At 31.6% G+C, this 16,203-nt stretch overlaps 1 protein-coding gene across 1 annotated transcript; it reads right to left on the bottom strand.

The window, feature by feature from the left end:
- Positions 1-1,581: 1,581 nt before the first annotated feature.
- Positions 1,582-5,550, bottom strand: LOC133878076 (UDP-galactose/UDP-glucose transporter 3-like). The gene is made up of 7 exons (XM_062316567.1): positions 5,326-5,550; positions 4,671-4,768; positions 4,423-4,553; positions 4,153-4,183; positions 3,271-3,374; positions 2,988-3,109; positions 1,582-2,266 (listed from the first exon to the last, which is right to left on the bottom strand). The coding sequence occupies exons 1-7, from the start codon at positions 5,427-5,429 to the stop codon at positions 1,858-1,860; spliced, it is 999 nt and encodes a 332-aa protein (XP_062172551.1). The 5' UTR covers positions 5,430-5,550; the 3' UTR covers positions 1,582-1,857.
- Positions 5,551-16,203: the final 10,653 nt, after the last annotated feature.

Genomic DNA, 16,203 nt, shown 5'->3' on the forward strand with positions numbered 1-16,203 from the left:
GCTTCAGGTTGTAGAAACCTTCGTAGACAGCAAGAACAGAGTCAAAGGCTAAACTAAAACCCAACACTTAAAAAATCCAAAGAAAGCCTAAACTTTAGCACCAAACAACCAAAGAAATTAAATTAATTAATACCAATAACTTAATCAATCAAAAAAATCATGACTTTCAGATTTCTTCTCTTCTCTTTTCTTCCGTTTTCCAAGCAACCAAACAAAGTTTAAGAAAATCATGAAAAGCGTGGACAAAGAGAGGAGGAGAAAATTTACAGCAGGAAAACGGCGAGAGAGAGGGGCGGGTGCTCCGATGGGTGGCAGTCGGTGGGTCTGCAACAAGAGAGACCCAAAATCTGAGAGAGAGAGAGAGAGAGAGAGAGAGAGAGAGAGAGAGAGAGAGAGAGAGAGAGAGAGAGAGAGAGAGAGAGAGAGAGAGAGAGAGAGAGAGAGAGAGAGAGAGAGAGAGAGAGAGAGAGAGGGAGAGGGAGAGGGAGAGGGAGAGAGAGAGAGAGAGAGAGAGAGAGAGAGATGGTCGAAGAGCGCTCTATCTGCTGGGTCCGAGAGAGGGAATAATGAAAAGAATGGAAATTTTTTAAGTCTAATTGAAATGATAGCAAAATTTTATCTAGTAATGCAAGAACATATTCGACATATTAAAGATGACGAAATTCATAATCATTATCTTAGACATAATATACAAAATGAATTGATACATTTGTTAGCAACTGAAATTAAAAATAATATTATTAAAAAAATTAAAGATACAAAATACTTTTCAATTATGCTTGATTGTACTCCTGATGCAAATCATCAAGAACAAATGCCTCTCATACTAAGATGTGTTGATATTTCAACAAATACAATCAAAATAGATGAACATTTTATAGAATTTATAAAAGTGGATGATACTACTAAAAAATGTATTTTTAATGAAATTAAAAATCTTGAACTCGATATTAATGATTCATGAGAACAAGAAGTGTTTTACACACCATGTGGTTGTCATAGTCTTAACCTTGTAACAAGCGATGGGTTTAACTCTTAAGCCTCTCTCACAAACACATTGGGAAAGTCGGATTGAAAGTGTTAAAGCCATAAAATTTCAAATCCCACGGATTAGAGATGCTTTGTTCCAATTAGCAAAAACAAGTGAAGATCCTAAAACAAAAAGTGAAGCTAATTGTTTAGCAACCTATGAGATTGAAAGTTTTGAATTTTTATGAAATACTAAAGTCATAAAATTTCAAATCCCATGGATTAGAGATGCTTTGTTCCAATTAGCAAAAAGAAGTGAAGATCCTAAAACAAAAAGTGAAGCTAATTGTTTAGCAACCTATGAGATTGAAAGTATTGAATTTTTATTAATACTGTTGACAGGCTAACCCGTTTATAAATGTGTCACTAAACGGATCATGCCATCAACTCGTTTAGCTTAAACCCAAACTCTATAACTTCGTGTACTGTTTGCAGGTCGTGTAAAAAATTTCCAACCCTAGATGGCATGATATGTGTTTGTCTCAATAGATACCATCGTGGCATACTCAAACATAGTTAAAAAGAACCAATCTGCCAGACTTTATAAGAACGTACCAAATACCTGTTTTAAGTTATCATTATTCCACTATTGATTACAAGATATGTACCTAGAATTTGAAGTAGCATGGCCAACAAGAGCATGACAAAACATTGTGCTTCTCGATAAAGAATCTACAATTACATTGACTGATTTTCGTAAGGATCATCATCTAAATTAGAAACCATCGAACTTTATGGTTACTATAAATGATATAGCAAAGACGGATAAAATGGCCAAAAAGGAAAAGAGGGAGATGTTAAAAGTTCAAAAATTGTTACACTTCCTCTTCACTTGGGCTTTCTCTTCTTCTGCGATCTCTGCAGCTTCCTCCACTTGAGCAAGATCTGGTATGACAACCCAGAGAACACCATGACAACGCACCCCCATTGCTTTGTTGACAGGGGATTGCCGCTCAGCAATGAAGAAACCACGATGCTGACAAACTTGCGGGTGGTGGTGATGGTGGTATTAGCAAGGGAGCCAAATCGACTTATGGTCAGGAATATGCAAATCTGGCCCACTGCCCCACAAATGCAATAGAGTAAAATGTCCCATCTTGCCTCCGGATGCAGCTTGCAAAACCGGACTGCCTCGAATCCGCTGCCACCTGGCCAGCCGAACATGTAGATCAAGTTGTAAATGGTGCCCCAAAAGTTCATTCCTAGCATAATATCCAAGCCACGTGTTTTTGGGTACCTAAGTCAGAGAAACCAATACAGTTGAGAATTATCTATATACCTTTTCAGATAGATTGGTAAGAAAATGAGATAGCCTCAGTAATAGAAGTCATCTCATTATAGAACAATAGGGGAAAAGGAGTTGCAGACTGCAGGAATTTCAACAGGTGGCTGTTTAAGGTGAACAGGACAATATATATATAGGTAGAACCGTAGAAGGGCCAAGAGGGATAAAAGCCAACTTCTTGGCCAAAAGGTAAACTGGCAATTAGTGGTCTGGACCTGCTATATGTAGGTAATTTCTTCTGAGATTGGTTTATATGATTGTGATTTTGCTTAAAGATTTATTAACATCAATTTATCATGTTAAAGTAGACTTACTCCATACATTTTGTTTCTTACAGGTAGAACACAAAATGATAGAAATATAAGTAGCCTTTCAGGCATTTTGCTAACATTTCTACAGCATTGACGGCATTTTTCACAAATTAATCAAGTTCTTTCGTGGCAGGGAGGTACATAGATTTGGCCTTGCAAATCACCAACAAATTGCTTTTTTCGGTTAAAGTACAAAACTAACTTAATTGAGATGCATTTTCTTTGGTTGCTTATTGACTTCTACACAAGAAGAAAAAAAATGAAAAATGCTATAGTAAAATTTCAATATCACATACAACCAATTGGTTGTAACTTAACAACGAATCAAATCAAAATTTGAGAAAAGGTTTTTCTCAGCATACCTTTCGGATATTGAATCCTGAGTAGCATTTGTAAATCCATCAAATGCAAGGTTCAGGAAACATAGGCAATACCCAAGAGGTGCATTCGGATGTGCCAGCTTGCTAATAATCTTTGAACTAGTCTGAAATCAACCCAATTATAGATGAGACAAACAATAAAAATCAGATTTGGAAATCAAGTGATGCAATCATTTACTCTTCCAAAGAAGTCCTAAAAAACAAGCATTAAAAAATTTAAGAAGGAAAAAAAAAAAGTTGTTTTTCGCATAGGAATAATCATTACCTTTAAGAGTGCGAATGTAGATACTCCTCCAGCAACAAGAAAAGTACAAAGATACTCCGGAAGCGTGTATCTTATACCATAAACTAAAGTACCCATCAGCATTACTGCATAAAAGTAAGACATAACCATTAGTTATTCATATAGCATAGAAATATTAGCCTCCTTGTACAAATAATCCACCCTCAATGGAACAAATAAACACAGCAAGAATAAATTCCTATGATACGTCATAAAATAAGAGGATCCGCCTTATGGGTATCATGACTCAGTTTTTCATTAAACTAGTGGGATTGATATCATCTCCAAGTTGCAGGAAAGTGAAGGGAAAGGATTTTGCTTTAGAACAGCATCATTGAGTACCTAATAAACTATCCAAGAGCACATGCATGATATTCATTATAGATCACATTTCTAGCTTATTTGTGTGAATCGGAAAAGAAAGAGCAAACTAAACAAAAACAAACAAACAAACAAACAAACCAAGGCAAAATAAGGCATGAAATTCCACAATATTCAGCACTATTTGGTATACAACATGGTTTGGATTAACTACTTTTGACAATTCAAGGCCTTAATATTTGGTACCCTAGCTGAGCTCCAGGATTCTCTATTCCTTTCAACCAAGAGATCTCATCAAACAAGAGACCTCTATCTAAGGAAGACGGAATATATACAGTTTCACTAAGTCCTCTAATAACTATCTTTCTTCCGACCAAAAAGGAAAAGAAAAGAAAAAAAAAAAAAAACAATCCTTCTCCTTCCTTTACATGTTACAAACAGAAGGATTGAGGGCACATAGAATACAGTTTCACCAGTAAAAGCACGCTTAACATACAGCATGCTTGTTTCAATTCAGTTTGTATAAACTTGTAAATATCTCACCTGGAATCATTTTTGAAGATTTTGCCAGGACCTGCAATTAATTAACAAAAACATCAATATTTACAGCATTAATCAAGAAATATGCACTTCAAGATACAATGATCAAAAGTAATATGGCCACTGCTAAGTAGTATATATGGAAGCAAATAAAAATGAGAAATTCAAAACACTCATAGATTCAAAGAAACCAGCTGCACCTGTGGTTAGTTGAGACTACCAATAACCCTTTCTTCCAAACATGAGAAAACTGTCGAATAAAGAGAAACATACCTGGGCCGGGTAGCTGATGTACTTCAATGCTTCGATTCCCATAGCAGGACCAATTGTGTTGGTAATGCCAGCACTCCAGTATGTCCGCCAAGGAGCACCGCCACAACTACCAGTAAACCAAAGCTTTATCACTGTTCAATACACAGGATAACAATGAAATTATATCTTCAATATATATATATGCACTTTCTACACGTAACATATTAGCAAAAGATACAACCAAAAAATGAAGGTAGAGTGGAACTCACGTATATATGAACAGATAAAACATACTACATTCTGCGCCAAACTAAGGAATGAAAGGTGTTCGAACCTCTTCCCATCTGGACCGAATCGCTTGGTAGACCTATATAGTGAGAAAAAAATAATTGATATATATATCATTGGCGGCAATCATAGTGAATAAGTTCCACAAAACTGTGTAGCAGTAAGCATATACTGAATTAGAGTAATGTAGATTAAGAATGATATTGAAATAATATCAGAATAATGCAGATTAAGAATTGAAATGATATATTCAAATGATATTAAGAATAATGCAGATTAAGAATGATATTGAATTAGAGTAATGCAGATTAAGAAACCTATAGGTTTATCAATGCAGATTAAGAATGATTAAGAATAAGCGTTTTATTAGAGTAATGCAGATTAAGAATCTCAAAATTTGGAACTTATGTTCGCCTTTGATAAAAAAGCCTAAGAAGAAACTTCGTTCAAATCACGCAATTGCTGTAAAGAAAATCACATAACAATTACTACACCTAAATTCACAAAAGCACAGCGTGATCTGGAAATCTCCAAACACACTGTCACTTGCGCTCACCCGGTTTTCTATTAGAGATCGACTCAGCAATAAATCATCAAAGCAACATTTCCGAAAAAAAAAAAACAGAAGAGACTTACATTGTTTCCTGAAGAACACCTTGACAGATATAGGCAGACCAAATGCCGATGACGCAAATGCCTAACACTAATACACGGGGCAGTCCGGCGCCTTGAGCTTCCATTCCCTGGCGCCGGAGACCACCCAGATCCGGCGGTTTTTCTTTTAAATTTTTAAAACTAATTTTTAATGATAAAATAGAGACAAAAGAGGGGAATGGGCTCTCGATCGTTCGGGGATAGTGGAGAAGGAAGGAATGCGAAATTGAAAATAAATGTGACGATGGAGGCGTTTATATAACGGGAGGGGAGCGTTTCTTATTGGGTTGGTGATTCTACCTGGCGTTTCTCATTGGCTGCGCGAACGCGGAGCTCTCTTTCAGGTGAATTTCCACGTGGAGGTTTCTTCTTTGAGAGATGTTTATAATGCAGTGTATGATCTACGTATACCGGATATACTTCAAAGGGCTGTTGCTCTTATTTCTTTGATAGAGGTTTACAACATATCAAATAAGATAATTAGATAATACAAATAGACTTTAACTAAAATTAGGTAAATATAAATAAGTGATAAATTTTAATGAGTAATGCTACACATCATCCCCTTGTCCTCCTTTTATCACCCCAAAATTGATGTGGCTCTTAAAATCACCATTGGATCAAAATCCAAGAGTGATATATCAAAAATTCAATGGTGATTTTAAGAGCCACATCAATTTTGGGGTGACAAAAGGAGGACAAGAGAATGATGTGTAGCATTACTCAATTTTAATTATAGTTATGTTGCAGTCTCCAACTAGTTGATAGTTTTTAGTCACAGGCTCCAACGTACTATGGATACGTTATAGTTTTCAACTATAACTTGAATATTCTTGATCTCTTGATGTACTCTAACACTAAGTCCTAAAGTAAGGGCAATGCCACAAAAAAAAATAAAATAAAATAAAATAAAATAAAATTAGTCTTTGAGTTTTCATGCAATTTCAATTTTGACAATTAAATTTAGTTTTTTTTTTTTTTTAAAAAAAAAAAGGTATATTCTTTTCTTAACTTATTGTTTTATTAATTAACGGTATCTTATGTCAGACCAATTAATTAATATAATATAACTCTCATTTTCCCACAATAAGATACTATTCATTAAAGACATTAAGGCAATCATAGAACTTTGGCCTCCAAATGCTCTAAAAGCCACCAATGCTCAAACTCTTCGAAGACTCGTAACATATATATATAATGTTTTTTCAACAAAATTTTTGTTTTTTCGATTGCTAATAATTTGAGTAATAAATATGAAAAAAATTCTATAAAGCAATTCACATGTTCAAACATAGAGGTGAATTGTTTGAAACCTGCTCGGACAAGTAAGAGTCATTCAAACTCTTTTATATTTGTTGCCGAAATTGTTAAGTAGCAATATCTTTCTGATAATGATCTAGAGAGAGATGAAGATCGAATGTGGGATATGGATAAGGGAAATTTTTTTTTGGGGGGGGAGGGGTCAGTTGACTTAGCTCCATTAAGGGAATCTAATAAGTGATTAGATTGTATATAATTAGTGATCAAATTAAGGTTGATCACGTGTCATTTGAATTTACCAAATGTCCCACAAATGTTACGTACTCGTTTAAACGTTCAACTAATTATATATGAGAAATGCTACACATCATCCCTTTGTCCTCCTTTTGTCCCCTCAAAATTGATGTGTCTCTTAAAATCACCATTGGATCAAAATCCAATGATGATTTATCATAAATTCAATAGTGGTTTTAAGAGCCACATCAATTTTAGGGGGACAAAAAGAGGACAAGAGGATGATGTGTAGCCTTACTCATTATATATATGCAATCTAATTATCATGATTAGCTCCCAAATGCCATATATATGTTAATTTATGGCTGAGATAAGGATGGCATATCCCCAATTTCATCATAGGAGATGATCGATCGAACATACTGTTTAAACCCTTGTATAGATAATTAAGGGTTCTTAAAACCCGTAATTATCTTAGAGAGGAAGTATGATTAAAGCTAAGCGTAAATTCCATTATACCTATTATAATGGAATTAAACCTAGCGAATCTAAAGTACTCCTATCATTCTATTAGAAAATTAACGAAATATGGATGAAATGATTTATTTGATAATGGTCTAAAATGTAAGGAGTTATATATTTAATAAAAGGGTTAAATATCCCATTAGTATCTGAGTTTTACGTGTTTTTAAATTTAATACCTAAGTTTTGTTTTGTTTTGTATCATAAGTGGTACCTGAATTAGGGATAAAAATCAATTTGATACCTCTATTAGATTTTCCGTCCAAATTTTAACGCCTCGCCACGTGTCAACCGCTGAGGTTGACATGTGACACAATATAAACAAAAAAAATTAAGAATAAAAATCTTTAAAAAATAATTAAAAAAAAAAAGAAAAAAGAAAAAGAAAAAGAAAAAAGAAGAGGGGTGGCCCCCTTGGCCACCATGGGGGTAGCCGGTCACCTCCATTTTGGCCAAGGGGTGTCCGGCCACCCCCTTGGCCGATCTGGGGTGGGGTGGTTCGGGTCAAAATATGAGAAACCATCGAACTAAAGTCAAATTCAATACCTATAAAGCTAGCAAAGATTCAATACCCATATTCAATACCTAGATTCAAGCCATATTCAATACCCCTCTCACATGGACCAGCTGGCTTCGGGGTGGCCGGCCAAAATCCATATTTTTTTTTCTGTCATGGGGGGGGGGGGGGGGTGGTTCAGCTACCCCAGATCGGCCAAGAGCCACCCCTCTTCTTTCTTCTTTTTTCTTTTTTCTTTTCATTTTTTTTTCTTTTTTCTTTTCATTTTTTTTAAAGATTATATATATATATATATATATATATATATATATATATATATATATATATATATATATATATATATATATATATAGTGCCACTTGTCAACCTCAACGAATGACACGTGGCGATGTGTTATAATTTGGACGAAAAATCTAACAGAGGTACTAAATGAGTTTTTACCCCTAATTCAGGTATCACCTATGATACAAAATAAAACTGAAGTACTAAATTTAAAAACACATAAAACTCAGATACCAATAAAGTATTTAATCCTTAATAAAATTGAAGACCAATTAAGAAACTAATCGATAATGTCCAAAGCATAGAGAGTTAGTTTGACGTTTTCTCTTGAAAAATGGATACTTTCATATCTACAAATACTTTTTTTTCCTCATGATTTTGATGTGTTTTTCTTCTCTTGTAAATTATGAATACTTGAGAATAAATAAATCCACTTGATTACGTTAAATTATGAATTAGGGTTGTAAACGAGCCAAGCTTGAGCTAGTAGTGCATGTGCAAGTTCGGCTCATTTAAATTTATCACGAACCCGAGCTGAGCTCGAGCTCATGACGAGTTTTAAAAATTAAGCTCGGCTGGACCGAGTTTATTGTAAGTTATATAGTTTATTTAATATACAAAAAAGATGGGTGAGCTCATTTAAAAATTAATATTACATTATATAACATATAAACAATATATATTTATATTGTATGTTTAATAAACTATATAACTTACAAAATAATAAAAATAAATGATGTAATGATTATTAAATATATAATGATAATGCTTATAACATTATTCAATACCCCTCTCACATGAGGTGAGGCCCATGTGTGGTGGGTCCCACCCATGTGAGGGGTTGGTGTGTAGAGGGTTTTTTTTAGCATTTCCCGATAAAAACATACTTGCGAGATAAATTAAAATACAATTTGAAGATAATTGCTAATAAGTGAAGATAATCCCAATATTGAGATTATCCTTATACTGAGATAAGGATGGCATATCCCCAATTTATTTAACATATCATAAGGATAAGAATATTATCCTTACCCTCGTATACTTATCTTAAGAAAACAAGGTAATCATGAATATATTACCTTTATTAGATAAACGGAGACCTCAATTTAGGATAATCAAGATAGAAACGGTCAATGCCAAAGTTATCTATAAGTTTTTGATAAAGTGATTAAAAACTTCTCAATACGAGCCCAAAACAAAATTAGCGGGATGGGATACCACAATCTAGTCCAAAAGCTTAAAATAAAGGGCTTGGGTTGACTTAGGTATATTAACTGCTATTTTTCTTCATAAAATCTCAATATGATAGTGGGACACAATACTCACAAGTTATAACGCTCCAAATTTTAAATTTTAAAATATTATATCTTAAAATAGAATTTAAGACCTAATAATAAGGCAAAAGAATGAATATGAATATTTATGAAAATAAATATTTATTAATCAACTACGGTTATTAAATGAGCTACTCGTGGACATGAAACCATACTCGTGTATTAAACGATACATACCCGTATAAAACCCGACTCCCTCGTTTAAAGCTCGCGAACATACTCGTATAAGGGCTCGGCTCGCTTATTAGCCTGACTCGTATATATTAATTATTACATATAATTTATATAGTATAGTATATTATGTATTAAGTAACAATTTAACAATAGTCATTGTAATTTTATATAGTATATATGTATATGTATATATTGAATATTAATTATTAAGTAACAATAATTAATTGGTATAAAATATAATTAAATAATTATATCTATAAGTATCTATATAATATATAATTTAATGACAAAAGTTAATCATATGGTCATATCTTAAATAATCTAACCATTAAGTATTTAATAGTACGTAGTTGAATCAGCATATGATATAACAATTTATATGATATTAAATTTTAGAAGTTAGGTGATATATTGATATGACACAATGTATCTTCATTATATAATGTAAATTACGTAATAATCATGTGATTCATATCAACAACATTTATTTTGTATAACTATTGACTAAGCATGATCCACATTTCATATGGATATGATTAAGTATATTACAATTCATATATATATAAGCCTACAAGGCCATAACATAACTACAAATTATAGTCACATAATGTCAGATAATTTTTAAATCCTAACTCATAAGTATACAATTCATAGTAATATAAACTATAAAGATTAGGTTATAAGTTATAACTAATATAACAATTTATATGATACTAAATCTTAGAAGTTAAGTGATATACTGATCATATGGTATAGTGTATCTTCATTATATAATGTAAGTTATACAATAAACATAAGATTCATCATTCATATCAACAAGATAACAACACTTATTTTGTATGACTAGTGACTAAATATGATCAAATCATGTAAATTATGTAATATGATCTAACAATTTATATGGGTATAATATAAAGATTCATATGCAATATGATTAAATGTATAATATAAGTGCATAATATATATATATATATATATATATATATATATATATATATATATATATATATATATATATATATATATATATATATATATATATATATATATATATATATATATATATATAAGCCAATAATGCTATAACTATACATTATAGTCATATACTGTCACATAATTCTTAAATTCTAACTCATAAGTATATAATTCATAATAATGTAAAGTTGTAAACTATAAATGGTAGGTTATAAATTATAACTATATACAATAAGTACATAATTTTGATATAATCATATGATCTATTAATTTATATAATATTAAATTTTCAGTGACATGGCACATTATATATTTATTATATAATGTAATAATTATATCAACAGTACTTATTTTGTATCATTGTATGATTAAGTATGATCTGACACTGTACTATGTTCTAAAAACAATAGGTGATATGATCTAACAATTCATTTGATTAAATTTAAGTATGATCTAAGATTCTAAGCACATAATTTAGATGGACACTTATAACTTATTTTAGCTCAAGTATAGACAATCAGTGATATGATCTAACAATAGGTGATATGATCTAGCAATGGGTGATATGGTCTAACAATGGTGATTTTAAAAGCCACATAATTTTTGGAGAGATACAAGAGTGACAAAAGAGTGACTTATAACATTACTCATGTGATTGATCATTATTGAATTATGATCAAATTGTGATTTTAAAAGCCACATCATTATTAGAATGACACAAGATAGACATAGGTATGACATCTAGAATTACTAAAAAAAAAATGATACCAAAGACATTTGATTTAAATTTTTTTTCTCAATAATATAGTTTAAAAATTACAAAAGATCTTAATCATATTACAAATAAATAAAAGGAAAATTTTAAAAATATTTCTTCACATAGAACTTGCAAGCAAATGCCATATTTATACGCATATGTTGTTAATTGTAAACAAATAATTCTCAAGAACCCTGTTTAAAAAATTCGTAGATGGATGCGATATATAATATTATAATTCCTTAATTTGAGTGAAAGCAAAGGAGTTTGATAAAAATAAAAATAAAAAAAATAAAAATAAAAAAATAAAAAAGAAAGAAAGAAAAAGAAAACAATAAAAAGGGCCATTTCCCGTTTGTGTTGCCACCACCTTTCCTATTAGGTACAATGGAGCGTTAATTTACTCTTTTAATTACACGTGGGCCACCCTCATCCACGTTCAGTGTCTTTTCATTGTTCTCAATCAGTCCATCACTGTGCACGGTGCACCCCACGTGATCTGCCAGGCCTAATGCCTAGTCTTCTCGAAGACTCTAATTTCTCTTCCCTAGTCACGCTACATTCTCCCACTCTCTCTTCTCTCCCATTTCTTTTCTTCTCATTTTCATTCCTCTTGCGCCCGCCGCCTGAATCTGAACGCGAGAGAGATTCAAAGATTGAGAGATCGAGACAACCCAAGAGAGAGACCAGGTGCAGTGAGAGATCAAGAAAGAAGAAGAAGAAGAAAATTGTGAAACAATGTATGAGAATTTGTCAAGAAAATGTAAATCTCAAGCTCTTACTTTCGATTTCGTTATATCCACCATGAGTAAACTCAAAAATGATGTTAATTTCGTAGGATTTTCTTAGGCTTGATTTATGTTGAGATTATGAGGATATTGTTCTTGCGGGTGTTGGCTTACCTTGGTTTAGGTTATACTGAAATATTTCTTCACGAGCTGGGCGAGCCAAGTGCCTGGCTCGTCAAAAAACCGAGCTTGAGCTTGGACAAGAATTTACCCTTGGCTAGCCGAGCCGAGCACAATATTCAATACCCGTTACGAGCTTGAGCCGAGCTCCTAATGAACATTCTAAACGAGCCGAGTTTCAACTTAATAAAAATTCAAACAGACCTTTAACTTTAAAATAATAGAAATAGTGTCAAACGAACTTCATTTTAGTTGATTCAAAAACTAGGAAACTCAAATTCGAAGTCCTTTAGCTACCCTCCAAACTTCATAATTTTTGAACTTCGTTAAAAGCACGAAAACATTCGCTAAAAATATTACCCTTGATATAGATGAAAATTAATATCTAATATTAGTGGACTCATTTTATTCCAATATAACAGCTCAGCCCATGTGGAACTAGCCCAGCAACCCACACATGTGGAAGAAAACTTACGGCCCAGAGTGAAGCCCAAGTGAACCAGCCTAGCAGCCCATAGAAAATTATAGGGAAAAGTACACATAACCCTCTTAAACTACCACTCAATTGTCAATGTACCCCCTAAACTACCAATTGTGTCAATCTCCCCCCTTAAACTACCAGAAAATGTCAATGTCCCCCCTAAGACCAACAAAAAGACAAAAATGACCCTAATTTTTTTTGAATAAGACAAAAATGTCCTCATAAATTCAAAAAAATTAAAACTAAAACTAAAAAACTTAAAAAAATTAAAAATTAAAAATTAAATTAAATTAAATAAAAAACTAAAAAAAAAATATTTAAAAAAAAAAGAACAAATTTTTTTATTTTTTTATTTTTAAAAAGTAAACAAAAAATAACTGATTTTTTTTTTTTAAAAAAAAAAAATAAAAACAAATGAAAAAAATAAAAAATAAAAACCAGTTTTTATTAAATTAAAAAACGAAAAATAAAAAAAAATTTTAAACAAAAAAACAAAAATAACTGAAATTTATTTATTTAAAAAAAATAAAACAAATGAAAAAAAAAACCAGTTTTTATTAAATTAAAAAACGAAAAAGAACAATTTTTTTTTAAAAGAAAAAAAAAACGAAAAAACAAAAAATAACTGAAATTTATTTATTTATTTTAAAAAAATAAAACAAATGAAAAAAAAAAAACCAGTTTTTATTTAATTAAAAAAACGAAAAAGAACAATTTTTTTAAAAAAAAAAAAGAAAAGAAAAAAAAACTGAAAATTATTATTTAAAAATAATAATAAAAAACAGTTTTAATTTTTAATTTTTTTGTTGGAATAATTTTTTGTTATTTTATATTTTTTTAATATTTTTTTTAGTTTTTATTTTATTTTAATAATTTTATGAAGGGCATTTTTGTCATTAGGGGGACATTGATATTTTCTGGTAGTTTAAGGGGGGAGATTGACACAATTGGTAGTTTGGGGGGTACATTGACAATGATGTGGTAGTTTGAAGGGGTTATGTGTACTTTTCCCAAAATTATATTAACGTTTAAAGGTCAGAAATTAGAATAGTGTTTAAATGCATTTTTAGTGAATTATACTAATTCACTATTATTTGTACTAATATACATTGCAGTGAACAATTATCTGTGAACACTTTTTGGAAGCAGAAAATAACTGTGAGTATTATTTACTCACTGGAGATGATACGTGTTGGTGGTCTTTGATGACGTTGTGCTTTCTGTTTCATTTAATTGTATACGAGTTGTTTGGCATTTCACATGTATTGAGTAGAGCATGCTTTGTTTGGAATATATGCATAGGTTATTATTGTAATTGAAGGATTGTACATAAGTTATAGTTGAGAGTAAAGAACTCGTCAGTAATAGAGGTATGGCTCCGGTATTGGAAGTATGGTTCTGGTAATGAAGGTACGACTCCAGTATGGGAAGTATGGTTCCAATAAAGGGCGTATGACTCCAGTAAAGGAGGTATGACTCAGTAATAAAAATATATGGCTCTAAATAATGTGTTAACTAGCGGTACGGCTCCAAATAAGTGAAGAGTTAAAGTAGATGTATAAATATGATTGCGTGTTTGTGTATGTAATTGTCATTATTTGATTGCCTGGTGTACTTTTAAATGATTCAGTATTTCATTTTGTAGTTGAGGATTGTTGACTCACTTGACCACAGTATGAGATTGTGGTGTTAACCACAATCACATGCGAGTTTTTACAGGAAGGAAGAAAGGAGTTGATAATTTATGTTTATGGATGAGACCTTTAGTATGTAAATATTATTTAGGATAAACTGTGGTTTAATATTATTAGTGCCGCATGTGGCAATAATAACAGTTTTTGCAGGAAGGAAGAAAAGAGCTGCTAATTTATGTTTATGGACGAGACCTTTAGTATGTAAATATTATTTAGGATAAACTATGGTTGAGTATTATTAGTGCCGCATGTGGCACATATGTTACTATTTTAGATGTATTTATTATATCAGAACAAATGGTTTGTATTTTTATATATTGAGATAATTCAGTTAGCTTAGAAATGTTATTTATTTCCATATCTTTAAGAGAAAATATATTCTGCTGCCAATTTCTTAACTCTAATGATGTGGTACTGTTACGTGAAAATCAAAAAATTTTCACTTACATTTTTTGTAAAAAGTGAGGCGTTACACAAGTGTACTTACAACCATCCTAATCCTAATTTTTCTCTCATCCGTTGTAGGGTTCTATTTTTTTTTTTTTTTTTTTTTTAAACATAGATTCAAACCAGTCCTAAGCATTAAAATTGTCAATCCTATATATAAAATAGCCCCTGTAAGCTTTTGTTCCTTTTTCTTCTTTCGTTGTCTCATGTCTTAATTCTTTAATATATATATATACACACGTGTTTTGTTTATCCACAACCTCCATCTCTAGTATAATTACTTAGTATTTATGTCCCGTCGCATGGTTTGTCTCTACTTGTCATCATTGTGACAAAATTGGTCATATATGATCTAGTTGTTTCAAGCTAAAATCCTATGAACATAAGTATGATAGTTCATATTCTAGAAAGAGACGGTCACTAAATTATTATTGTTTAAGTGTACATCAAGTTAAAAGTCAAAATTTATCATGCTAGGACCTAGTCACCCTCATTTAATACACTTTCTTTGAGGATTTATGAGCTTTTGTTTGCTAAGCTTTTCTCCTCACCAAATAAGGTTTTAAGTTCTAAAAAAAAAAAAAAAAAAAAAAACAAACAAACAAACCACAGACACCAATACAAGAAGTGGTGGAGGACCGGAGGTGCCCCTATCAATCATCGCCGTTTTGTGAGTTCAAAATATGATGTTTTGTCTAATGGAACCTAGGTTTTTTTTTTTAAAAAAAAAAAATTTGGTAAAAGTTTGGGATCAATTGTTGGTTATTGAGAATGCATTAGGAGGGTTTAACAAGTTGTAACTATGTACTTAAAAAAAGAAAAAACAAAAAGAGTCCAAACTTCTACTAGATCGGTCCTGCTAAAGGACCACTTCTACTAGAGCCCGAGGGGCTAAAATAACCTAAAATAAAGCCTACATCTACTAAGGGCGAAGAGAGCCTATGATAAGGCCCACTATTACTAAGGCTCAAGAGAATATATAAGGTCTCATTTCTCTCTATAATTAAGATACACTTATTCTTGATGTTAAAAAGTTTCTTCATATTTTTTCCTCAAAGTTGAAAACAATGACTTGAGCATCAGAGCGCCTCCGGTATCTGGACTAGCGACCCATTGACGACCCCTTCTCCTATTTTGCAGGTGATCAGTGACTCAAAAATCGAACATGCAAAATCTAGATCTATCAATAATGGTTTTTTATTTCCTCCTTTTATAATGAATAGTGACATCTATCATTTCTTCAAGAACATCTCGAATTGCAATTAATAGTCATTT

This window comes from Alnus glutinosa, chromosome 9, assembly GCF_958979055.1.
Source record: "Alnus glutinosa chromosome 9, dhAlnGlut1.1, whole genome shotgun sequence".
In the NCBI taxonomy this organism is placed as follows: Eukaryota; Viridiplantae; Streptophyta; class Magnoliopsida; order Fagales; family Betulaceae; genus Alnus; species Alnus glutinosa.